This window comes from Aulostomus chinensis, chromosome 6 (assembly GCF_037954235.1).
Source record: "Aulostomus chinensis isolate RoL2024-O1b breed Wild chromosome 6, RoL_Achi_v1.0, whole genome shotgun sequence".
Lineage (NCBI taxonomy): Eukaryota > Metazoa > Chordata > Actinopteri > Syngnathiformes > Aulostomidae > Aulostomus > Aulostomus chinensis.
In genome coordinates, this window is record NC_141325.1 from 7252119 (window position 1) to 7275694 (window position 23576).

The 23576-nt window shown below is 44.2% G+C and overlaps 1 protein-coding gene across 2 annotated transcripts in view; it reads right to left on the reverse strand.

Annotated features, from left to right (window-relative positions):
* Nucleotides 1–23307, reverse strand: part of ebf2 (EBF transcription factor 2) — a 30250-nt gene extending 6943 nt beyond the window's left edge. Inside the window, exons 1-6 of one of the 2 annotated variants that reach the window (XM_086205303.1) lie at nucleotides 22570–23307; nucleotides 20622–20778; nucleotides 18894–18951; nucleotides 16976–17031; nucleotides 16492–16565; nucleotides 14821–14889 (exon numbers count right to left, since the gene is read on the reverse strand). In XM_086205303.1, the coding sequence (XP_086061429.1) occupies nucleotides 14821–14889; nucleotides 16492–16565; nucleotides 16976–17031; nucleotides 18894–18951; nucleotides 20622–20778; nucleotides 22570–22703 (548 nt within the window). In that variant the 5' untranslated portion in view covers nucleotides 22704–23307. Of the gene's footprint in view, nucleotides 1–14820; nucleotides 14890–16491; nucleotides 16566–16975; nucleotides 17032–18893; nucleotides 18958–20621; nucleotides 20779–22569 lie in introns of both variants that reach the window. The other variant, XM_086205302.1, reaches the window with a different exon arrangement.
* Nucleotides 23308–23576: the final 269 nt, after the last annotated feature.

Here is a 23576-nt window from a genome sequence, read left to right on the forward strand (position 1 = left end):
TTTGTACATCAGCAACTAAGAAATCAAATGAAAGAAGCTTGTATGTGTTTTTTTTTGTTACACAGACACATGCTAACAGTCAAAGAGACACTCATTATTTTTCAGAGGCAGTCTTGTGGATGGTGTGTGCAGGTGTGAGCTGGTGTGTGTGCTTGAACATCTATTTGATTACAGCTCTGACATCAACGCCCACGTTTTATTAAAGTCAATGCTATTACTCTTTAAATCAAGTGATAAGAATTTAAAGTATAGTCCAGTGAAATGCTCTGATGTTTTCAAAGTAAACTATAGACAGTGATGTATGCCAGGGGACTCAGGGGACCGAGGCACCCCACAATGCCGTATTTGAACCCCCACCTGGGAATGTAGAGGGAAATGAAGTAGAGACAACTACAGAGAAAGTGAAATGAGGAGGTGGAAAGAGGAAGGTAGTGAAGCAGAGGCACTGGTATGGACATGAATTGCACATATGTCTCATTATGTATGTGCGTACACTTTTGCGAGGGATAGACTGAAGAGAAAGAGATGAAAAAGGAGAGAGGGGCGCTGATAGCCTCAGCTACACCAAAGAAAACCTGAGAGAAAGGTGGAATAAATAGAGAGGGAGACTACGGAGAGAGACTCCAAATCCCAGGTGTACACAGTTCGGCAACATAGCCCGCTGCCATGGCAACGCAGCTCTGCCGCAATCCCAAAGTCCCCATGCTGAGAGGCAAAGACAGCGATGGGAAAGAGAAGGCAACAACAAGAACACATTCCATCAGTGAAATGCAGAGAGACTTGGCGAGGTGAGATGCAGGAAAATATAAGAGAGGGGGCAGGTGCAGACGAGGCTGAGAAGATCCGCTCAAATCTCTCAGTGATTAGAAATCAAGCAGATGATGTGAGCAAAAACAAAAGAAAAGAGAAATGAGCTAAGAAATGATGTGGGGTTGGGATAAAATTATGACATTTGGCAAATATATTGCCTTCAACTTCTCTTCACTTCACTGAGAGTACAACTCCATCTTGTCTGAGAGAAACACATCCATTAATGTTCCTATTAAACAAACAACAACAGCGCAAAAGAAAAATGCTGCAGAGGGAGGCGGTTGTTCTGTGCAACATGGGTAGCTCCAATCCCACCCACACCGAGCTCTCTGCAAATATAAGTCATCTTAATGGAGAGCGGTTGTTTGGAGAGGAACTCATATTGGCCCCGCAGCCTCGAACCCTCCCATCAAATACTAATCTCTCCCTCACTCTGTCAACTTTTACTTACAATTCTTCAATCACTCTCTCCAACTTCCTCCCTCGTGAGCAGGACCTGGCTCGCCCAGAGCTCTCGGTTCCAACAGTGTGTCCAATATATCTGGATCTGAGCTATTACATTGGAGGACAATCAATATTGTTGTTGGCAGAGAGTGATTATAATTTATCATTCAGAGTTCGGACCTCCAACCTCAAAGCTGCGCTAGATCTCAGTTTGGGATGGAAACAAGCAAAAGTCCACATCTGTGATTCTGCGGCTTCCTCTTTCCAGTTGCTCATCGATGACTGACCTTGTCGTTGCTCTTTGTAACTGCCTGTTACATTATGTCAACGTAAGTTAAATGTCATCTTAAATCACCACATATACACATAGAACAGGAAATACACTGCATTTTTGGATTATGACCCTGTCTATAAAGAGGGTCATAATCACGATCTGTTCTGTTTTACGGCTTCCTTTGAGGGTCATGCCGTATGTGCATTCTGTCCTGGTAATGATTCTTACATTATGGCTCCTTTTGGAAATTCATAACAGCGCATGGAGCACGGTTTTGGTTTAGAGTTCATCTCCTCAGCAGTCATCACTCATTTGACTAAGTGACATCATAAAACTCAGCTGCAGAGATGCCTCCTCAGATAGTGAAACCCTTAATTGACAGGTTACCTACATCCATCTCAGGCCGTGCACACTTTCTGAGGGTTCTTGACCTTGTTTGTTGACTTCCTCTCATCATTCCTTGTTTGTGTGACACCAGATGCCTAACACACACAAACTCACATTCACATGCATGCATGCACACTCTTAATACACTGACACCCCCTCACCACCTTTTGCCCCCCCCCCCCCTTCCCTCCCAAAAACCCATTGAGTCAACTTTTCACCCCCCTCTCAGTTCGGACGCACACAGCTGCAAATGCTGAAATTAAAGCGAGACATTGACGCATATATTAGCATGCATTAGCCGCTTCCCCCTGCCCACTTAACATGCAAATCTCCCAGCCCCGTCGCCTCGCACCTTCTGCCACACATTCATTTGCTGAATTATAATTAGACTAATCTTGCATAATTAATAAGAAGTCGAGGACCCTCTGTTTTTTTATCCTCTCCTCTATTGTGGTTGCAAAAGTTTAATATTGCTGTTGTTTGTTTTTGTTTTGGTAATGTAATACACCCACACACCTCCCCATCCACAGGGAAGAGATGAGGAGAACATGTAAAGAATCGGAGGTGATCTTCATGTTACAGAGAAAGTCTATTTTCAAAGAAGTCCTCTAGCTGTTTATATTTAATATGTGCTTTATTTGGTTTCATTAAAGAATATTCCAGTCTCTAAAGCATGTGTGCAAAAGACAGTTCTCTATCAAGTGGGTAACAGTGCAAATAAAGACAATGGCAGCCTATCTGAAAGTTGAAATGCTCATTTTCAATCAAGCATTACAAATGCAAATCAATTTTGAAAAGATGGCAGAGAACAGAGCGTGATTCAAAAAAGGTCCTGTGACCAAATACTAGCAAGAAGAAAACTTGATCAGAACCAGGTTGTCATATTTTTAATGTCTGACATTTATGTCAATTTCTAAAACTAAAACACAAAGTTTACTGTAATCAGCAATTGAAAACCAAATTTTGAAACCAAGTTTTATCTTCCAGGACATCGATCCTCAACAGACACATTTAAAACTGAGAATGCAAACAAATCAAAGTCTGCAGTCTTAAACCTTGGGATCAGTTTCCACACTGGAACCGCAGGGAGTCTGTCTTTTTCTTTTCTGTCTTCACTTCTGCATCTCTGTCAAGGCCTCCAATCCCTTTTGTCTGCATCTGTTTCACTTCCCAAGACTAAACACAGGCCTCGCAGCATGCAGCAGCTATCCAAATGGTGACACCTTGCTTAGCTATCAACAATCAACCAGCAAGTCATGCCACAAAAAACAATAGAGAGGATAGATGCAGTTTTTTTTTCACATATTTAATTTCTCTGATTTTTGGGCATCTGGTGCACATAAGTGTTACACACTACGCTTTACATATGGCCTTAATCACAAAGGGAGCACCTACGCAGAGCAAGACCTCCAACAAAATGTTCATAGGCAGTCATCAGCACTAATCATTGTTGACATAAACTGCCTTCTCGCAGAGACATAAAACACATCACTCTCTCATTGTAAACGAAGGTTTACTGGTGGCAGCGGCTCTTCAAGCATGTGATGCAAAAGGCTTTAACGTGAGTTCAAGTTACTGGTCGGCACAACATTGCTCCTCTCTTCTTCTTTCAGGTTTGGCTCTCCATTTAGGTTCCTGCTCTAGAGTTAAAAATCATTAGCAGGAGGAGATCGCTGCGATTTTAAACTGAGCAGATATGTTGATTCCTCACCATTCAAACAAAAGGAAAAGAGCGAAGTAAGGATAGAGAGGTGGAGAACGGAAAAAGCTGCTATTCTTTATCTGGTCATACATGTATGATCCCTTCGCAATGCTTTACAGACAGTAGGGAAAAGAACAAACTAAATAAAAGAAAAATTTAAAAGAGGTGAGGCAAAGACAGAGGCAGAGAGGGGGAGATTGTTGACGTCCTGTATTCAGGGCCATCACTCATCCAACATCCCCTCCACCCCCCCAACCACCACCCAGAAAAAACAAAATAGTGTCTTGACATCGTGGTGGAGGGGAGCTGAAGGGAGGGGAGGAAGGAAAATTAGGAAACCAGATGTGAAGCATTAAAACATACTGACATGCTGAGGGCCTTCCTCTGCCACACTCACACACTGAGAGCACTAAGTCATACAGCAGGCACAGATACATGCACACATGCATGCATATGTAACACATGCACACACGCCACACAATCCTCATGCAACAACAAGACAAATATTGAGCTGCAAGCAAACGTGTGGACAATCAATCATGCAAAAATTAAACAAATTAGCCGAAATGATGCCTCCTAAACAAATGTCTAAAAGTCAAATGCTGTGCTGTGTAAGTGTGAGCAAATTTTTAATAAAAACATGTGGTAATGGGCCAAAATATTCTGCAGCTTGCGGCTATGGGCTCAGATTTGGATAAACCAGTGTTGACCCAAGAATGTTTCACGCCAAAGCACAAATCTACAGATGGGTCGTCATGCATCAGTGTATGGATATGCATCCAATTAGTACGTGTACCCAGGCCGAGGAATGGCTGAGGGGGAGGGATGGAGATGTTTTGTTTTCCTCCGTGGGGAGAGCTATGTTTGGGGGAGTTGAGGAGGGGGTAGTAATAAATACCCCTGGACCCGGGTCCCCTGGCAGACTGGAAGCTAGACTGGTCACCAGGGTTAACACCCGGGGCACATGACCTTTGACACTGCTAATGGGGCACAGAAAACCCTCCACGAACTGATACCCCCTCTGTCGCATACCACCACAGGACCTTTCACACCAGTCTTCCAGTTGCCCCCCCCCCCCTCTCCCCTCCTAAAAAATACAGGGATATCTCTGGCATCAGCTCCATTTGTCTCTCACCAGCTAATGTCACTCAGCAAATGGCTCCCAGTTATTATTTATTTATTTGTAATCGCTTTTCAAATACACATCCACTTGTAGATTGAAATAAAATATTTTCTCGACTTGATTAGACTTTTAGCTGAAACCTCAACAATGAGTTCCTGAGTGCTCACTGGGGTTTAACCTCAAGTCAACCAGTTCAGTGAGAAGCAGGAAAGTTTGAACAATTACATCCACACACAAATATCAAACCAGCCCATGTTAGTTTATGATCCAAGTATGCTTGGGTATCCCATCCAGACTGGTAGTACTATTTTGAGTTTAGAGGGTATTGTGTATTTTGGCTAACAGGGTTTGAAGAAAAACTTGCCTCAAAACAGGGTGGATGGGCCACATTTGCGTTTACATCAAGTTCACGCACACATTTAAACACTGATGGCAGAGGTAAGAGCTGCTGCATCTTGCTCAAGGACACTTCAAGGAGATGGGTATCAAACCAGGAAACTTTTGTCTACAGGACAAACTGCTCTATCTGCGGTGCCATGACACCTCATCAAAATCCAAATCATATTTTAGTGTCGTAAAATATGAAGTGATACACCCTGTTGCTGTGATAGAAGCAGTGAGCCAAGTGACCCCAGGTAGACTCCCGGGATTGGCTGTGCCCTCTGGCCTCCCCTCTGTTGCCTCCCAGGCTGGCTGCACCACTGCAACCTCAGACCCAGCCCACTCCGCCTCTAAACTTGAGAACTGTGACAAAGCCAAACATTTAAACCACCGGCGCTGATTTATAGAACTTAGTGGTGCTGTAAAACCTTCAAGCGTAGCTGAGAGAAGAGAAAGCTAGAAAGAGGAAAGTTGTAGGGAAGCGTACGTAGAAGTACTCAGGTGTTTCAACAAGGTTTCCCCTCAGTGCTTAAGTGTTTTACTGCACAACTGCTCTCTAACTGCAAAATGTGCATTTTAATAATTTTAAATGAATTCATGTTTAAGTCTCCCAAGCTCAGCCAAAAGTCTAGATTGCATATAAAGTTTAGCCACATGGGACGGTGGTCAGCCTGCCAAATAGATGGATATGGAAAGATATTCAGAGTCTGGAGAACATGAATTCACAACCAGGACAGGGAATAGAAGTCCCATCAGTGGGCTGACCTCTCCCAGAATGCTCGGTGTGTCCTGAGGGACAAAGATTCAAAATATACTCTCATAACTGTCAAATGGTGACATTGAGCACCCTCTTGAGCTGAATACATTCAAACATACCAGAAGGTCATCTGAACTACACTCGCACTAATCTGCTGTTTCAATAACCTTTCAATCAATCAACCACTAATCAGATTCCCCGCTAACAAGAGCAAATCAAAACTCGACCCAAACATTTCTCAGAGAGGAACAATGAACCTGGGATGGATGCCACTGAGAGAGAGAGAGGGAGAGAGAGAGAGAGAGAGAGAGAGAGAGAGAGAGAGAGAGAGAGAGAGAGAGAGAGAAGCAACAACAGAAGAAGAAGAGATGTCTTCTTAATTAGCCAGTAATGATAAGATCTGACAAACAACATCTGTTTCCAGAAAGAGAGAGAAGGGGGAGCAAAGAGGGAAGGAGAGGGTGGGAGAGAGGGATAGGATGGAGGAGACACAACTGAGAAACCTGTGAAGTCTAGACAACAGGGACCCGCTTGTAAGAAAGTAAAGGGGGAGCGGAGGAGATGTGTATAAGGGAGGGAACGCTGTGTAGCGTGACACAATAGAAGAGTGCAGGATGAGAAGTATAACAGGAGTGAGAGAAAGACAGACAGGGGAGAGAAATCTGACAGGGTTGAAGGAGCCAGGACGAATATGACAGACAGAGGGAGGAAAACAGATCAAACTGAGAGGAAGGAGGAAACTATAGAAGCAGAGAAGGTGAGCTGGATAATGGTGCTTTAGAGAGAGAGAGAAAGAGGGAGGGAGGAGGGAGGAGAGAGGAGGAGGAGGAACGTGTGAAGAGACAGGAATGGAATCGCTCAGAGGTCCAGGGTGCTGTAATTTACTGTCCGTGGCTAATACACAGCAAATGTGAAGAGTTGAAGACTGGGAGAGAAAAAGAGGAGCCGGGTGGTGGTGGGGCTGCAGGGAGGGCACGCTGACTTTTGGGCTCTCAGCATGCCTGCTGGGAGGCTGTCAGCAGTCACATCACCTCCTGGCCTCAGCCTTGACAGATTCATCAGGACCACTACACACAGACGTACTCACTCGCTCACATCCACTAGATTATAGTGGCAATGCTAATTATCAAATCGCAGCTTTTCTTTTCTTTCAACTTACATTTTTTTCCTCCTTGATTGGGAAAACACAACATCTGTTACATAAACGAGCAAGCAGGCAAAACACAAAACGCACCATTAGAGCTTTTCTGATGTCATTTTTTCCTGCACTGATCTGATACCAGTGTGTTAAAGAGACACATGCATGTACATTGTGTGTTGAGAATGAAGCCATAGCAGTCTTTTACCACCAGACTCCATTCTAGACACGTCATACTTTTCATATTGTAATTTTGCTGCCACTTAGCTCAGCCTGTCCGACTGATGTTTTATATCTATGAATCAGTTCTTCTCCTACTTCTTGTAGCTGCCAGTGAAAATACAGCACAACTGCAGCCATGTAGGCTTTGACATCTGATTCACAGAAGCAAAGAAGAATCAAGTTCTGGTGTATAATAACTGAGTGATCGAGGACGTAACAAGGTCCTATGTCAGGGGGAATAAATCATGTGGTATTGGTCCAATTTGAGTCGAGTGCATCATGAAGAATAATAATAATAATCAACTTTACAGACTTAACATACTTCAATTCTATCCTGTTATAAACTCATTTATGCCAATGTGGTGTGAAAATGTTGTAAAAGCTTGTGAAAAAAACAAAAAATAAACCTACAACATGCCAGGGCTCTGGTATAAACTACTACTGATTCTATGAATGGAACTGTTATTGACTGTTAGAGTATAAATATTGGCATTCGTGATTGTTGTGAAATGTGGGTAATTTCAGTGAAATCTAACTCCTGAGAGATTTAGTCCATCCAGATTCCAGATAAACACACAAACAAATAAACAAGGTGGCCTGTGGGGCCGGCAGAGCACCAGGGGGCATTGTTAAGTCATTAGTGAAACCCAAGAACTTTACAGAGGAGGATGACTACACACACACACGCACACACACACACACACACACACACACACACACACACACACACACACACACACACACACACACACACAGCATCCAGCCAAAGAAAACAGCCGTTGCTGATACAATTCCTCCTCTGCGTCTGCAACACACAAAATTCCCCCACAAAATAAGTGGCAACCCAGGAATTTTACATGAAAAATAAACCCACGGAAGAAACACACGCACATTCATAACCAAACACCCATTCACTTGCTTGCGATCTGAAGTGCCCTCTAAATCACACTAATCTGCCCCCTTCTGATCCTCTGAGTACCCCTACTTAATCTCTACACTGCTCAACCAAAGGTGAACCCTATTAGTGGCCAGACAAATGAGAGGGTTTGCCCCTGCTACTCTGGGAGTGCGAGGCCTTTCAGAGTGCCATTGAGCTGCAACTCAAAACTTCTAATTCTACCCCCATCCCCTCTGCATCCCACCCACTCTAAGTCCCCCCTGCTGTTGCTCCACATTAGCCAATTGGTAGTCTATTCCCATTTCCTGTCAAAACATTTCTCTGAGGCTCTCGGTTTCCGACTGCCCCTTTCAGGCTCTAAAAGAAAACAAACCGGGTCTACTTCTTGTGTCAGGGTTCAAGACACAACCGCCAACACTGGCTGAAGCAGAGCAAAGGTGACCAAACAGAAACTCAGCTCATAACCTACGACACATTATATACTCCCCGCACTCACCGGGATCTCGCCGGTTCACATGAGATGAAGTTTGAGACTCACTCAAGGTCCCTGAACACATTTCTACCAGTCTAACTCTGAGTGAGGTTCTGACTGTTTCGGGCAGTACCTGTCAGTAAATTTGATATTCTAGACATCGCATCGTCTCTCCCTGTCTGTCTTTGTGTCAGTCTCCCCCTTGCAAGGCCCCCAGGGAGGAGCCATCCCCGTGGTCCTGTGCCAGCTGCTCAGTGGTCCAGCCTGTGTGCCACTCCACTGTGTGAGGCCGTGTGCACTGGAGCCTCAGGGCCCTGTCGCTGGGCTGCCGAGCCCCCCTGCCTGAGGGGCTTGCTGACAGGGGGTCTGGAGGGAATGTCCAGTACCAGCCCACCAGGGAGAGACCTGTGACAACAGACTGAAGGGATCAGTGTACCTGGCTTTGTCTCAGCGGACGTAATGTGCGTGTGTGTGTATGCGTGTGTGTGTGTGTGTGTGTGTGTGATTGTGTGTGTGTGTGTGTGTGTGTGTGTGTGAGTGCGCACACGTGTGACAGACAAGGCATTTCTGCATATTAATATCTGCACCACTATGACCTGATGACTGTCCAGAGAGAGTTCCAGGAGAAACTGTAAATCTGAGTCAAACCATCACCGGTTCACTGCATGAACCATCCGATGCACCTTTTTGGTGGCATTTGCCCGTGTGACTGACTATCAGCAGGATTACACAAAAATATGAAGCCTTTTTTCATCGGACTTGGTGGAGAGGTTTAGCTTTGGTCGAGGAAGAACCCCTTTGAATTATATAACGAATTAGTCATAGCGCCACCTGGTGGCAACAGGAAATCACATGTTTCCAATAAAATTAGATATAGTCCCCTGGTGGGTTCATTCATGGAGATTCATCTCCAATTAGCTCAGAAACAGCTTCAGCACTTGTTGATGGGTTACTGCGCAAACCACGAGTTTTGTTGTATGGCGTTACCATGGCGATGTGGTCAATTCTGTTATTTCGCCTTAGAACCCGATCATGTCTGATGAGAGTCTCAACCTGAAGACATCGTCAAACTGCATAAAAGTCATAGTCACAGCGCCACCTAGTGGGTACAGGAAAAGCCTGATGCAACAATCAGCTTTTGCTTTATACTAAATTGTATCTGTGTGTCCTCAGATGATGTTCAACAACAGATTACATAGAAAGTGCAGAACCACCTCATGGATACAGGAATTGACATTTATAAATAAATAGAACTGGCACCATGTTCCTGGACAAAAATGTTTGCTGTCAAACTGGATGACACATTTTGAAGCATTGTAACTCAACGAACAACAGCACCAGCAGCTACGGTTCTGACTAAATAACTACATAACAGCTCTCTCAGCATCGACGTCAGCACTTCCAGAGGCTCATATATGAACAAAAAAAACTTTGCAAACATCCGATTTCTCAGAAAACTGGATGACAGACTGGGAAAATGATCCGTGGCGGTTTTTGTCAGACCCCATTAGCAGTCTTTTTGTCAGCTCCCTCTGAGCGCTCAAATAATAAGCCTTCCCACCCCAAAATCCTGACTCAAAATTAAATATATCAAATCAGGAGGAAAATAATAAACTTAAGTCCATTCATGGGATTGTCTTTATTTTCTGGCTATCACAATGGGAATTATTTCTGAATTTTGCCAAAGATGTGCGAGAAAATTTAGTGCAGGTACAGCATGCCAGTATCAACAGCGAGAGCTCCACCTTGCAGCTAAAGGAGAATCGTTTATTGGGAGTATGAGAAACAACCTCCTACAATGGCATTCTTGTCTCACACATAAAACTCTCATGTGCATGTATGATGACCTAACAGGGCGTTTTGGTACTTGAGTATGCATCTGGGAAAGGAGAGGAATTTGACCCCTGACACAGTCCAAAAACTGTTGCTACATTTATTCTTTGGCTGATAGTTTAATGTTCTTTCCCAAAGACTTGCAGTTTGCTTTTGCTTTTTGGCTGAAAGTGGAACAATTAGGAATCTGTGTTACCCACATTACAAGTAGAGGGAGACACTATCTGGCCTGATGAAAACAAGTAGATGCAGAACAGATCATAAAAGGACAGAGGTAGGTTGCCCTCCTCGTCATGTATAGTTTGTTTTAGAAATTAGTTTTTAGACAGGCCGACACCAGCAGGTGGACGGACTAACGTGGAAACAGATGGTTGCACTCCTTCTGCAGGCGGAGGCGAGATAATCACCTACTAAAAAATTCTATCTTAATAAAATCTTGACAAACTGTACAGAGTTCAAAAACTATTACATTTGACTGAAAAGATACAGTCTTTTATGAACTTTGAGATTTGTTTTTACTTAGAAAAAAATATGCTTGATAATTAATTTCTCCACAGAAATAATGGCTGAATTATTAAACATTAAACTGGTGGTTTTCGTAGTAGAGCTGAAACTAAATCTATCAACTAAATATCAATAAGCACCGGGGGGGGGGGGGGAGGGAACCTCAGTGACTGGTTGAAAACAAACCTGTGGTACATAACTAGAACCAAGACTACAAACGGATCAATACGACCCTCAACCCAAGATTAAGAGTAATGGATTCCTCTTGGAGCTGAGCATCTGAAGTCAAGCCATGGCCTGGAACAAATAATGATTGTTCAAATAGTAAAAACCTCAGAGAGCAGAATTAGGCCTTTAAAAACCCAAGACAACATAAATATGTGTCTAGTATTCCTAATGGAGGTTTAGCTTTTTAAAATTCAAACGCTGGCTGATATTCTGGGGATGTGTGGTTTAGCGGGGGATGGTGGAACTATATTGACAACATTGGAAAATTCTTATTGATTATTCCTCTTTTCTCTGAGTGCCGCCTTGTTAAAAAAGACCACTCTCAGAAACACGATCAATTAGTGAGATAGTGCTTGCCATTGATCACCCCTAACCTCCTCCTTTACCCCCCCCCATGTCACAAGGCTACTGCCTCACCATGGATCCCTCCACACACTCCTTATGACCAAGTATTGATCTTTGCTTCTTTGCCTAATATAAAAGCGCAGCCCCCCCCCCCCAACTGAACGCTGACCCCTCCACTCTGAAACCACGCAGTCCCCCTTACTCATACTAATACTGACATCTGCTTGTCCGTGCTGTAAACCCACAGTTCACTCATAAATACAGAGGCCAGCTTTGGCCCAGAAGCAGTATAGTTTCTGAGAGGTCAGAGCGGCAATAATACTTCCTTTAACAGATCATGAGGACATCCTTGAGTAGAGGAGATAAAGATGAGTGAAAAACATCACTATCATAGGTAGGAATCATTGCAGTGTTGATGTGTGAAATATTTATGGGGTACATTCTCTAAGAGGAGAGAAGATACTATTCGCAGGTGCTGGAATTTGTTAATATGTTTGCTTTAGAAATGACCTCAATTGATGAACGGCTAACTCATTGAGCCATTAAATATTTCAGCACTTACTGCACAGCAGCTCCCATGTAATGAAAATATACAGAGAGCCCAAACATGAATATTATGTAAGATACATATTTGGAAAAAAAAAAAAAAAAGGAGGAGGAAAAACACAACCTATTAGAACAAGTCGTCTTGTTTTTAGTTTTGGGAAGAAGTAGCGAAGATTTATGGTGATGAGCCACAAAGAATCAATCCATCTATCAGTCTATTGATCAGCCATCTAACCAATCAGTGAGCAAGCTGGTCTATCAGTCAAAGATAAGTGACATCCTCCAAACGGAGAAGTCACGTCGGCCCTGTGAGTATAACAGTTGGCTGAGATTAGAGAATCGCAAAACTATTAAACACAGCAGGCAGCGGGGCATTAAATAATTCTCTCCCATAGGCAACTGAAGAGTCATCTCTTTGTCAACAACTGCCCTTGCCCTCTTCTTCCCCGGGTCCCTCCACCCTCTATCCCTTCACCCCTGCTTACGGATCAGCTGTGATCCTGCTCTCTCCTTTCACTCAAATCAGGATTAGGGGAGAAGGGGTGGGGGGGGGGGTGCAGTGGCAAGCAGCAGGAGAAGGGGGAGAGAAAACTGAAACAATATGGAAAGGAGATTAGAAAAGAGGGGGTTTGGGCCGTTTGGGGAATTGCAAACTACCTTGTGCTTGGGTAGGTGTCCTAATGACACTGCCTAATTATGGCAAAATTAGACAGGCTAAAGGAAAAGGGAGGGGGCTGAGGAGATGGTGACTTGAGGGATAAAGGAGAAGAGCTGGGGAATTAGGCAACAGAGAGTCAAGTAGAAAGTGCACAGAAGGAGCATGTGAGGCAGCAAGAAGTCCTGCTAAAAGCTGAGGTGGCTAGGGAGGGAGCATGGAGCTGAAGCTGGGAGGAAGAAAAAAGAAAAGAGGATGAAGGAAATGGGGAGAAAGCACTGGCTGGGCAGTAGAAGTGAATGGGCCCCAGCACGCTGCATGTTAATTGGAGAACAGGTGTTGGGGCCGGGGAGCAGGAGGCTGATTACTGAAGCCACAGTCACATACACACACACACACACACACACGCACACACACACACACACACACACACACACACACACACACACATACGCACACACACACACACACTGCACGCGCACTCACACACAAGTGTACACGTGCACAAATGCACAAACGATACACACACATGAATAATTTAAGACCCAAGCAGTGACTGGGGAAAAGGTTAGCGTAGGGGTCACTGGGACTCATAGACAATCACACATACATTCATATACATACATAAATAAACGTGTGAGGCTCCACAAACACACACATGTGAAAATATATATGGAGAGCATGCAAACAGTGTGTTCAGAACATGCACACACATCTTCCGCTGTCGGTCTCTCTTTATATTTCAGCATGTGGTGTACATACACACAGTGAGAGGAGAAAGTGTACATAAGGTGGAATAAAAGGGCAAACAATTGTATTGGCTTATCAGAAATTAACTGGCTGCTAATAGGCTGCTCCCCGAGGAGAGGATTTCACAGAATAGTCAAGAGGGAGAAGCCCCCATAAGGACGGGATATGCCCAGTGTGATTAAAGAGTACAGTAGGTCAATGATTCCATTTAAATCAATCCTTCCAGCCACACACAAGTCTTCCAACACACACTCACAAGGAGTTACAAAGACACACAGATTGCTCTTTCCTCACCAAAACACTTATAAATTTTGTCTTAGCCAAGTTAGGAGGAAGTATAAAGGGATGAAGACGGGTTATTGGGTGAGTAATGTGCTATGGCAAATGAGGAAAACAGCTGCTACAAGGTATTCTGGGAAAATTCAAAAGACAACAGTCCAATTTTTCCATTATATGAAAACTATCTTCAGCAGAAATCCTTTGAGACACACTGTCAACAGCCAGCCAGCTTGAACTGAGGAGGGGAGAGAAAAGGGTCCTTGACGTATATGAAGTGAGTGTTTTCTAGACAGTCAATTGTTATGAAAGTAGGCTTGAAGGGAAGAAAGAAGGAAAGGAGAGACCATGGGAGGTTGAGGTGATGACGGCCGCATCCGTGACATCACAGAAAAAGTATTTCACATGCGGTCTGCTTGTGGGCATTCATCATGCCGGCTAATGCCAGGCAGACAGTGTGAGACTTCAGGAATCCTTCGGACGTGAAGCCCCTCACACATGCTGATTACAGCAGTGGTCACACACCTTTAAGACTGATAACTAGATGTCGGGGTGAACATATGCAGGACGTGTGAGTCTTGTGGGTTGAGCACACAAGCTTCTGATGTAAAGACATCCAAGCTTTCCATGGTTAAAAGGTGCAACACAGTCTTGTAAACAAGATGAGTTACCAAGCTGATCCCAAATTAAAAAAAAAGCTGAAAACAAACAGAAACAAATGGAAGCCACAGCTGTAGTGTGTTTTGCGACAATATTTCATGTATGCAGTAGACATGCAAAAACCCGTGCCTACTATGAATGCATATATGTTGTTAATATTTATATGTGAAATGTACATGCTTGCACATATCAATATTTAAACAGTGCGTTAAATGCACACACAAAGATTTAGCCAATGCAACCCTGCCACGCTCTTCTCACGCAACAACCACTGACTGTGAGAACAGGTTCTTCGCCACCACACCAAACTGCATTGTCTCTGTGTGTGAATAAGTGCACACTCTTAAGGAAGGGTTAAGCTGTTCATTAAGGGGATGCTAGGTTTGGATGGTGGGATGTGGTTTGATCTCATTACCTGTCAATGATGACTGGGTCAGAGGGCGTCTCATTTCGGTTGCCGCAACTTTTTTTCTCACAACAGCGGCTGCAATTAAAGAGACAGAAAACACGTCAAGAAGGTAAAGTCGGTGCATGGAGAAATAAACAAATTAAACAGGAGGAGGAGTCATTTGTCTGGCCCGTCCACATCCACAGGCCCAGACTCCTCTGCTCCACAGTCGGCCAAAACCCTGGAGCACACAAAGGAGGCATGAGAGGGGAGGGGAAGAGTAGACAAAAGAATAAAAGAGGAAGAAAAGGTACAACAACACACCCTACAAACAGTGAGAGACCATTCAAAAGTGAAAAGCCAGCCAGGCAATCTGTCACATTGATTTCAAAATCAAATTCAACCCCCACACAGCCTCAGTGCACACGACACACACACACCGGCCCACAAAACCCTACCATTCGTCAGCAGTCCTGTCCGAGGAGCCTGCTGGCCACCCCCCCCGCCCCCTTCTCTCCCCCCCACCCCTAAAGTCCCCTTCACTGCATAACAAAAGTGCCCCCACCCCTAACCATCTGCCACCCCTACACCTCGCCTCACCCCTCTCGTGTCCCAGCTTGGCCCTGCCCTACCCCCCTCCACCCCCCTGTCAGACGGCCTCACTCCCCAGCTGTGACGCTTGCCCTCTGCCTCTTCGGCTCTGTTATTAGCCAGCTGTGAGTCACATTCGGGCATCTGCTGGCTACACAATGGCAAAGCCCACTCCATCTTAGCCCCTCTCCCCACGTCCCAGCCCCCTATCCTTCCCTCTGCTGCCCTCAAACCCTGGGTCACTGCCCCACTTCCAGGACGCTCTCGCTTTCTTCCTTCTGTGCTTACCTACCTCCCTTTATGCACCGAATGCACTATTTCTAAATCAAACCCCCTTGATCATTAAGATCAGCCCACGAGGATAGACTCTTCAAACCTGCTCTGCTTTATCAACGACTACATCCGCCACGCTTGTCATCACACCTTAACAAAGTTCAAACATGCCGCCGCAGCTAAAGACTGACATCCTGCAGCGACAATTTGATGAGCAAAGCTAGAAGTTTTCCCTGAAGTGCATCTGTTGATGTCAGCTGAGGTTTGGCTGATAAACTCCAGAAAGAGCTCCGGGAAGAAACAGGAGCTGGCCGGGGACATGCTGCGCTACAGTAGAGAACAGCAGGAGGCTACCACTCTAACAAGGATGATGACAGACAGGCGAGATTTACAGTTCAACCACGACTGGGTTTATAAAAACGTGGAGCCTAAACTGTCGCACAGCCACATATCAAGCTGGATATTTGGATTTCTTCCCTGTGGGTGAAGGTTGACGGTAAGAGGTGTCTCGATCTTTCTGAGGAGACGTTGTTTTGGCCGGTGTTGATGCTCTGACTCTCCGAGGGCTGTTTGAGAGTTACAATTTGGTTTTAGGGTTACAGTTAGAAGTGAGTTCAAGTAAAGTTATGATTGCAGGAGAATAGTTAGGATGTCTCCAAGATCCCCGCACAAACAGGGGCTCTCCAAACATATCAGACCCTGATATTCTACGGTTGACGGGGTCCAATATCACGCATCGTCATGGGAGCATACATTTTTCAGCCATATTCCAGAGGTTAGGAAATGTATTGTGTCAATCAATGTCCTCATAAGAACGGCATGCGTGTTACCCACCTGCACATGACCTCATGCGTGAGCAGAACTCTGCACATTTCTGGATTCTTGTTTTGTCCCTCATATGATATGGGCTGGGAGGAGGAGAATAAAAGGACCTGTTTTTAGTTTCATGTAAAACCTGTTATATTTCATTGTGAAATCCTGCGAAGGGCCTCATTCATGAAATTTTATCACACAGAAATTTGCTCTCACGCATGCAAGGATTTTTTTTTTATCCCTCAATTTAGTCTTAAAGACAGCGAGCAAAGCCTGATGGTCATTTGTAGTTCCTTGTCTTGACATCTTTTGCATACCTCTTGTACCTGTCAATCACTGAGGCTTGTAAAGATCTTAATGTTACACGGGGTACATGATATATGTCACATGTCAGTTGCCTCCTGTCTGTAAGACTCAAATGAGGGATTAAAGAAACCCTATGGCGTGTAAGAGCTAATTTGTACACAAGAATATTTAATTAATGACTTTCAGAGAGGTCACCAACCTGTTTAGTGACAGAGTCGATAAGTCGTGCGTACAGATCCTGCTCCGTGCGAACTCCTGCACACACAAAGCAGAAATTTAAGCATCTTTTTGATAACTTACACATATTTAAAGTGTGAAGGAGATTCTTTAAAGGCTTCTATGATCTATAGTTGTTTTATCAAGGGACAACATGTAGCGTCACGGACGTCACTCATGCTGAACCTGCAAAGAATCATAAGCCAACTCTGCAGATCCCCTCGGCTTTATGGAGCTTATTATAGCAAGTTTCTGCTCATTGTTTGGCTGTCAGGCCCAAAGTTCGCTCTTTCTCAGGGACCCAGAATAGAGTTTCATTCACCAGGTGGACGGATTCCACATGATCAATAAGGTCTCAGTAACTGCTGGATGTGAATAAAGCAACTGTTTTTTCTAACTTGTTCACCACATAAATTTAAAAGGTACCTGTTTGTTTTACGCTCAAGTTTCAAAAACTGAGTTCATGCAGTTGAGAGAAGTTTGCATTGACAATCCATCTAAATGGAAAACGAGTGTGAATGAATCATCTGATATATTTTTAAACTGCAGGGTTGTCAGCACCGAGGCAACAACCATATTCACGTGGTAGAATTACAGAGGATTAAGAAAAACACAATGAAGCCGTTCACTTATTACTGCTGTGGTTGTTATCAGTAATCGTCAGCTTGGGAAAGACCAAACTAATGTCTCACTTAAATATGAGTACAAGAATAGAGGACTGATCGTAAACTAAGATTTACTCAATTGACCTTAATGGTGACTCCAGTAACACACAAAGCTAAAATAGAAAAAAACAACAACATTGAATTCCATCCAGGACGTGGAGGAATGAGACTGGCAAGCAGCTCATATTTTCTCTTTGATGGTTTCTGGAGGGATTGAGGGTTATTTGATGTTTGATGATTACTAGTCATGTTCTGCTCCCAGACTAGATTTTACAGCCACATTTTCAAAATTCGTCAAGCTCTTGCTAACTACCTTTGACTCATTCCTCGATTAGCTGATTGCCTCCAGATTACGCGCATCAACAGGTAACTAAACTCGAACTGGTCAGTGGGAGAAATAAAAGTTGAACTGTTTTAAACGACGTGGTCTCCTCCGAGAGAGATTTCTAGAAACACCTGAACCTCTGGATGCATCGAAACATCAACTGTAAATCACACGCAAGAGTGAAATGAGGTGCAATGAAATACTTCTTGAGAGAAGAGAGCACATTACCCCAGGATTTTTCTCTTTTTTTTTATTATTGGGACTTTGGAGAGTATTGCTTTTTAAAATGTGCTCCGCTCATCAAAGTCTCGATTGAGATGCCTTTGATATCACTTGGGGGAAGGGGATGAGAGGAGGGGATGTAGAGGAAGTGCTTTTGGTGCGCTTGTATGTACAGTATGGATGTGTGTGTGTGTGTGTGTGTGTGTGTGTGTGTGTGTGTGTGTGTGTGTGTGTGTGTGTGTGTGTGTGTGTGTGTGTGTGTAGGGTGTATGAGGGGGTTGCTCTGGAACATGTCTTTTATCTTCTCTCCCATGGGTGCCACTGCGATGGCAGAGCAGGGGCAGCAATGGCTCATGGGAACCAAATTTCTCTGTGTATCCCCGATCTGATGTGGAAGCACAATGGGGGGCTGGAGGAGAGATGTGGGGAGGGGGGATGAGGGGGATGGCAACATGTTCCTCATTTCCACATACGAGAGCCCAGAAGTGTCTTCCAGAACAGCTGCGTTGTCTAACCAAGTGATTAGATGATGAGCGGAAGGAGGACAGGTGAGTTAAGGCAGAGGGGGACTTGTGACATGTTGGAACACTGGCATCACTTTTTAACCTCTGGCTGTTAGCATCGTCCCGAGAAAGAGGAGATTAAATATCTACACACGCACACAGACACAGAACTCCACCTCTACTCACCATTGCTGTAGAGGAGCTGTAGCTTGTAGTGAGTGCCGTTGTTAGTCTTTTCCCCCGACTGCTCCTTGGAAAGAGACGACAAACAGACACACAAGTGCAGAGCATGCAGTTAAGCGCGTTGGGGGCACAGATAAGTACAGCTGGGCATCCCCACACAGTGTTAAGCACAGTGAGTCACTCCAAATCCTGCAGTTTGCCCTTCCCTGGCAGCGCTGGGATCAGAGGGGTGTGGGATCAAAGCCCATGTGGGACCCTGTGTTGTGCTCGTAAGCTGAGCGCTTAACCTTGAGTAGGATGTTCTCTGTAGAGGTTGAACTATCATGTCTAATAAGAACTGCTAAAGCCTTAAGATCAAATACAGTGGTCGTCTATACAACACAGTAGTGAGAATGGTTTCAGTGTGTGTGTGTGTGTGTCTGTGTGTGTGTGCGCGCGCGCACGTGCATGCATATGTGCACACAAAGTGTGTTTCGGCAAGTGGAAAGTACTGTATGTGAGACTGAGCAGCAGTCGACCTTGACAGAAAAACTTCCTTTCCGCCATCCCAGCTTCCCCCCAGGCTCTCCACTACCCTCTCACTTCTTCCTTCTCTTGCGCTCTCTGTCTCTTGTTCCCCCGTTCTTTCCCTTCTTCTACCTCTACTGGTCTTTCTAAGTGGTCTCCAAGGAATGCTCTCTGGTCCAATAACCCAGGAGGCATCACAGAGACGAGAGCAAGAACGAGGGAGAGAACGAGGAGGCTGGGGGAGTCAAGGAAATGGGAAAAGGAGACAGTTGTAAGGAGAGGAAAAGAATAGAGGGAATGAAGATGTATGAAGGTAACTCGGAAAGTAGGAGAGCTTGAAACGTAATATCAAGAGATAGATTGATGGCTGGCTTCAAAAGTTTCGTAAATATACACAGAGGAACATTTATTTTGCCATGCCATCACTCTTCTTCTGCATAATTGCAAAGCAAAAACAGATGCCAGGGTAACCATGCAGAAAATGAACTCACTGGAAGACAGTGACAGCTTTCAGCCCTGGCATTAGCACTGGCACCCACCTTCTCCCTCTGTCCCTGACATTCACAGTAAACCTATGTTTGAACCTCAGTTGACAGGATGGTGTCCTCGTGTCTCTCTCACAGGGGAGAGCTGTTTGGGAGAGTCATGCTACCCTCACCACAAGGCGAAAACGTCTGTCAGCGCCGAGCTTAAGGCTCCCTCTCCAAGTGGTCCCAGCCTCTGTCTCGGCCTCTTTCTAAATCTGTTTCTCAGCCTCAACTCCACTCTGCACCCTTCTTTATTTTGGACTTGTCCAACCTGAGGAATTCAGCTCCCCCCCCCCCCCCCACAGCAGTGTCTAGAGTATGGGAAGGGGGCAGAAGAGACTTTGATGATTAGTTCACTGTATAACTTAACAGGAGCATGCATAATTTGCATTTTAAAAAGTGGTGATGTCCTCCTAATGAGGCAAGCTGCTAATTAGTCATTAGATATTCTTTTTCAATCCCACATCATCAGCTCATTGAGGGTAAAGCTTGTCTAAACATGTAGCCGTCAGCTGTTCAATATGCTTGGCTTTACTGAGGATGTAGGGGATGAAGCTGTGCACCTGGTTCACGGCTGTAATATTCTATATTTCAACACAACACGTTGTTGTTGCGAAAATACAATTTTGTCACCGCAAAGTGGCTGACACACACTCAAATCTAAATGTGGAAAACACCCAGATACACACTCACACACCTTGTCGTGCTCAACAAAGTCCACGAAGGCGGTCCTCTCCACCTCCACAGGTTGGCCGTGTCTGTCATAGAGCGCCAGGACAAAGTGGAAGAAGTTGGACTTGCGGAGGTTGGAGGGCGGCTGCTTCTCAAAATGAGCCCTTGACAGAGCTACTCCACTGAGGACACAACAGGAAGAGACATGAAAGACTTGAGGCTGATGAAACATGTGGTGTTTGCTCTGCTCTAAATATGTTGCTTTATTTTGAACAAAATAGCATCCTCATCTGTGTGATTCATCACTGGTTGGAAATATTTCTCAAAGGAATATAAATTAATGAGAATAAAACTAAGGAAGAACTAATGAAAAGACATCATTCTCTGCTGGCAGATTAATCATGTTTAATGTGTACCTCAGACTAACTGAAATATTAAAGGCAGTTATTCATAAACTAGTTTTACAGAGTATATTTATTACGCTTTGGTTATTAAGTTTTTTCTAATCATTTGTTAAGGCCTCTTAATTTATTCTTACATCAAATCAATGCTTCATTTTCCAAAACTTAAATTAGAAAAGTAAAAGGCGATTTAAAAAAAACAAAAGCAAAAAAAAAAAAAACCTGACAGGCTTTCATCGCTTGCAAAAAGAAAATAAACACACGAAAAATAACCAAAAAAAAGAAGAAGAAACAAAGGGAAATTATAAAGCAAAGAATTTTATTATTTAACTTGAAAAGTCAGACAATTGAATCAGTGCTTCAGACTTCTGGCGGAGCCTCTTGGTTAAAAGTGAAGCACGGTTACACATTTTAATTGAAACATATTAAATATTTAAAGTTTTATGAAAAGAGACTTCGAGTTCTTTATTTCAAGTCACCACAAGTGTAAATGAATAAATGCAGACAGGCACAAAGGCAGTGGAGCACTGGAGCTCGTCTCGGTTCGATCTCGGATAAAATGTTTGTTTGTTTTTTTTTTCTTTTTCAGAAAACTCCCACCTGCGTAAACCCTGCGTGTTTAGTAATGACAACCGTAAATACGAGAGATTTACCAAAGACCAAAGACAAGGAATGACACCGAGGTAAATGACCTGGATTCAGGTTTTTGAACAACATTTGGACGGTCAGGAGAATTACGTCCAATAGGCCTGAATTCAAATGTCGCGCATCATCCGATATCATTTTACGAGCGTCGAATTAATGAATTTATGAACATGGCATTCATAAACTTCTGTCGTAATTATTAGTATTTTTATTTCTATGGAAACGTCCGCGGAGTTTTTGCTGTTTCCCTAAATGTTGTCGTTTTTTTCTGGTAATCAGTTCGGTAGATGATCCTGAGGTTGACTGGAAAGACAGAAAAACACAGAACCATAGGAACCTTGTTGGAGGAAAAAAAAAAAAAACAACGAAAAAATAAAGAACTTTTATTTGTTTTCTTTTACGATTTAAAAAAAACAACCTGCAAATGCGTGTGTCATTCAGTCACATTGGATAAAAAGCATCCGCTGAAACAGTTTCTCCTGCAGAAACACATTTGTCTCATGAGAACTTCCATGAAAACCTTTTACACTCTGGTCTGACCTGATGTCTCTCGCGACTTGTTACTGTATGTAAACCTGTTTCCTTTTTGTTCATAATTCTAAACTTATTTTGTGCACAAAGTCTTACAATTATGATGCTATTTGAAAACGCTGTCATTACTATTTGTGTTATTTTTTTTGTTGTTATTTTCATAACATACGTCATGGATTTGGAGCTGTTACTTTTAAAGAGTTTTGTTGTTGTTGTTTTTTGCAACAAGTAGTTTGCAGCCATTTTCATAGCGGGACGCTTGTAAATATTCACTCAAGGACGTGAAAGCGAACATACAGAGAAATCAGATCGCTGACATTTCTCAGCTCTGTGGTCATAAAACGCCTTCAAGACAGGGAGAGGGATGTCAGCAGATCAGCTGGGTTTGTACTGTACCTCTGCGCCGCGACGTTCGCATCCACAACCCCGACGTTACGCACCCACGACCGGACTGGATCCATCTCCTCCACAAGACTTCTCTCTTTTAATCCGCTCACTTCACGTATCAGATGCTCCTGGATCCCGAACATTTAAGCCCTGTCCTGAAAGGCCGGTGCACTTTTTTTGAACTTAAGGGGGGGAAAAAGTGAGTTGGAAAGCTATAAAGCAAACAACAGAAGGTCCACCCCAGGGCGCTGCGCTCCTCCAATGCGCCGCAGGGAAAAAAAAGGAGCTTTAAAAAATAAATGACCGGTGCTGTGTGATGGTGGAAACAGAGGCTCCGTAAGATTCCGCTCAGATTTTGTTTTACGGTTGAAACGTTGCGAGTAAATACGATCCCACGCTGATTGCAAGCATTGTCCAAGTGCAAACATCCAGCGTCAGTTCGAGCGCAAACATTCACCTGCTATGTTGCTCAACTCCTCAGGCGATTCAGAGCGAGTGTGTCCTCAAAATAGTCTGCAGAACACGTACTCGCGGAGAGACTTTCTTTGTCGAAGGAGTCGGTTCGGATCTAAACAGTTGATCCGAGGGCCAGGAAGCTCGCAGTGAAGCGCTGTCTTGAAGCATGAATGAGAGCCTCTGCCGGGATAGCGCGTGGAGGAGGGGCCTTGGTGCCATATGGGGGACCGATTGTTGAAATGGATGCTCTCATTGGTGTAAAGTGCATCCGTTGTTTGGACTACTGCCAGATTCAGCATCCAACCAGTGACGCTCTCAGCAAACTTTTCACACACCAAGTGCGAGCACGCGGCCGAAAAAAAAACAAAACTGGACAAACAGCGCATGTGAAGCAGGGAGGTGCTGAACCTGGTTCAGGTCTCACAGAGACCCACATTGCAGAGGAGGTTCTGCCTGATGCAAACATTCATCAGCGTCTCCTGTTGTGCAAAATACAAACTCGCTTTGTCTCCTCCCCCCCCCCCCCCCCCACACACACACACTTTTTTGTTGGGGGGGGG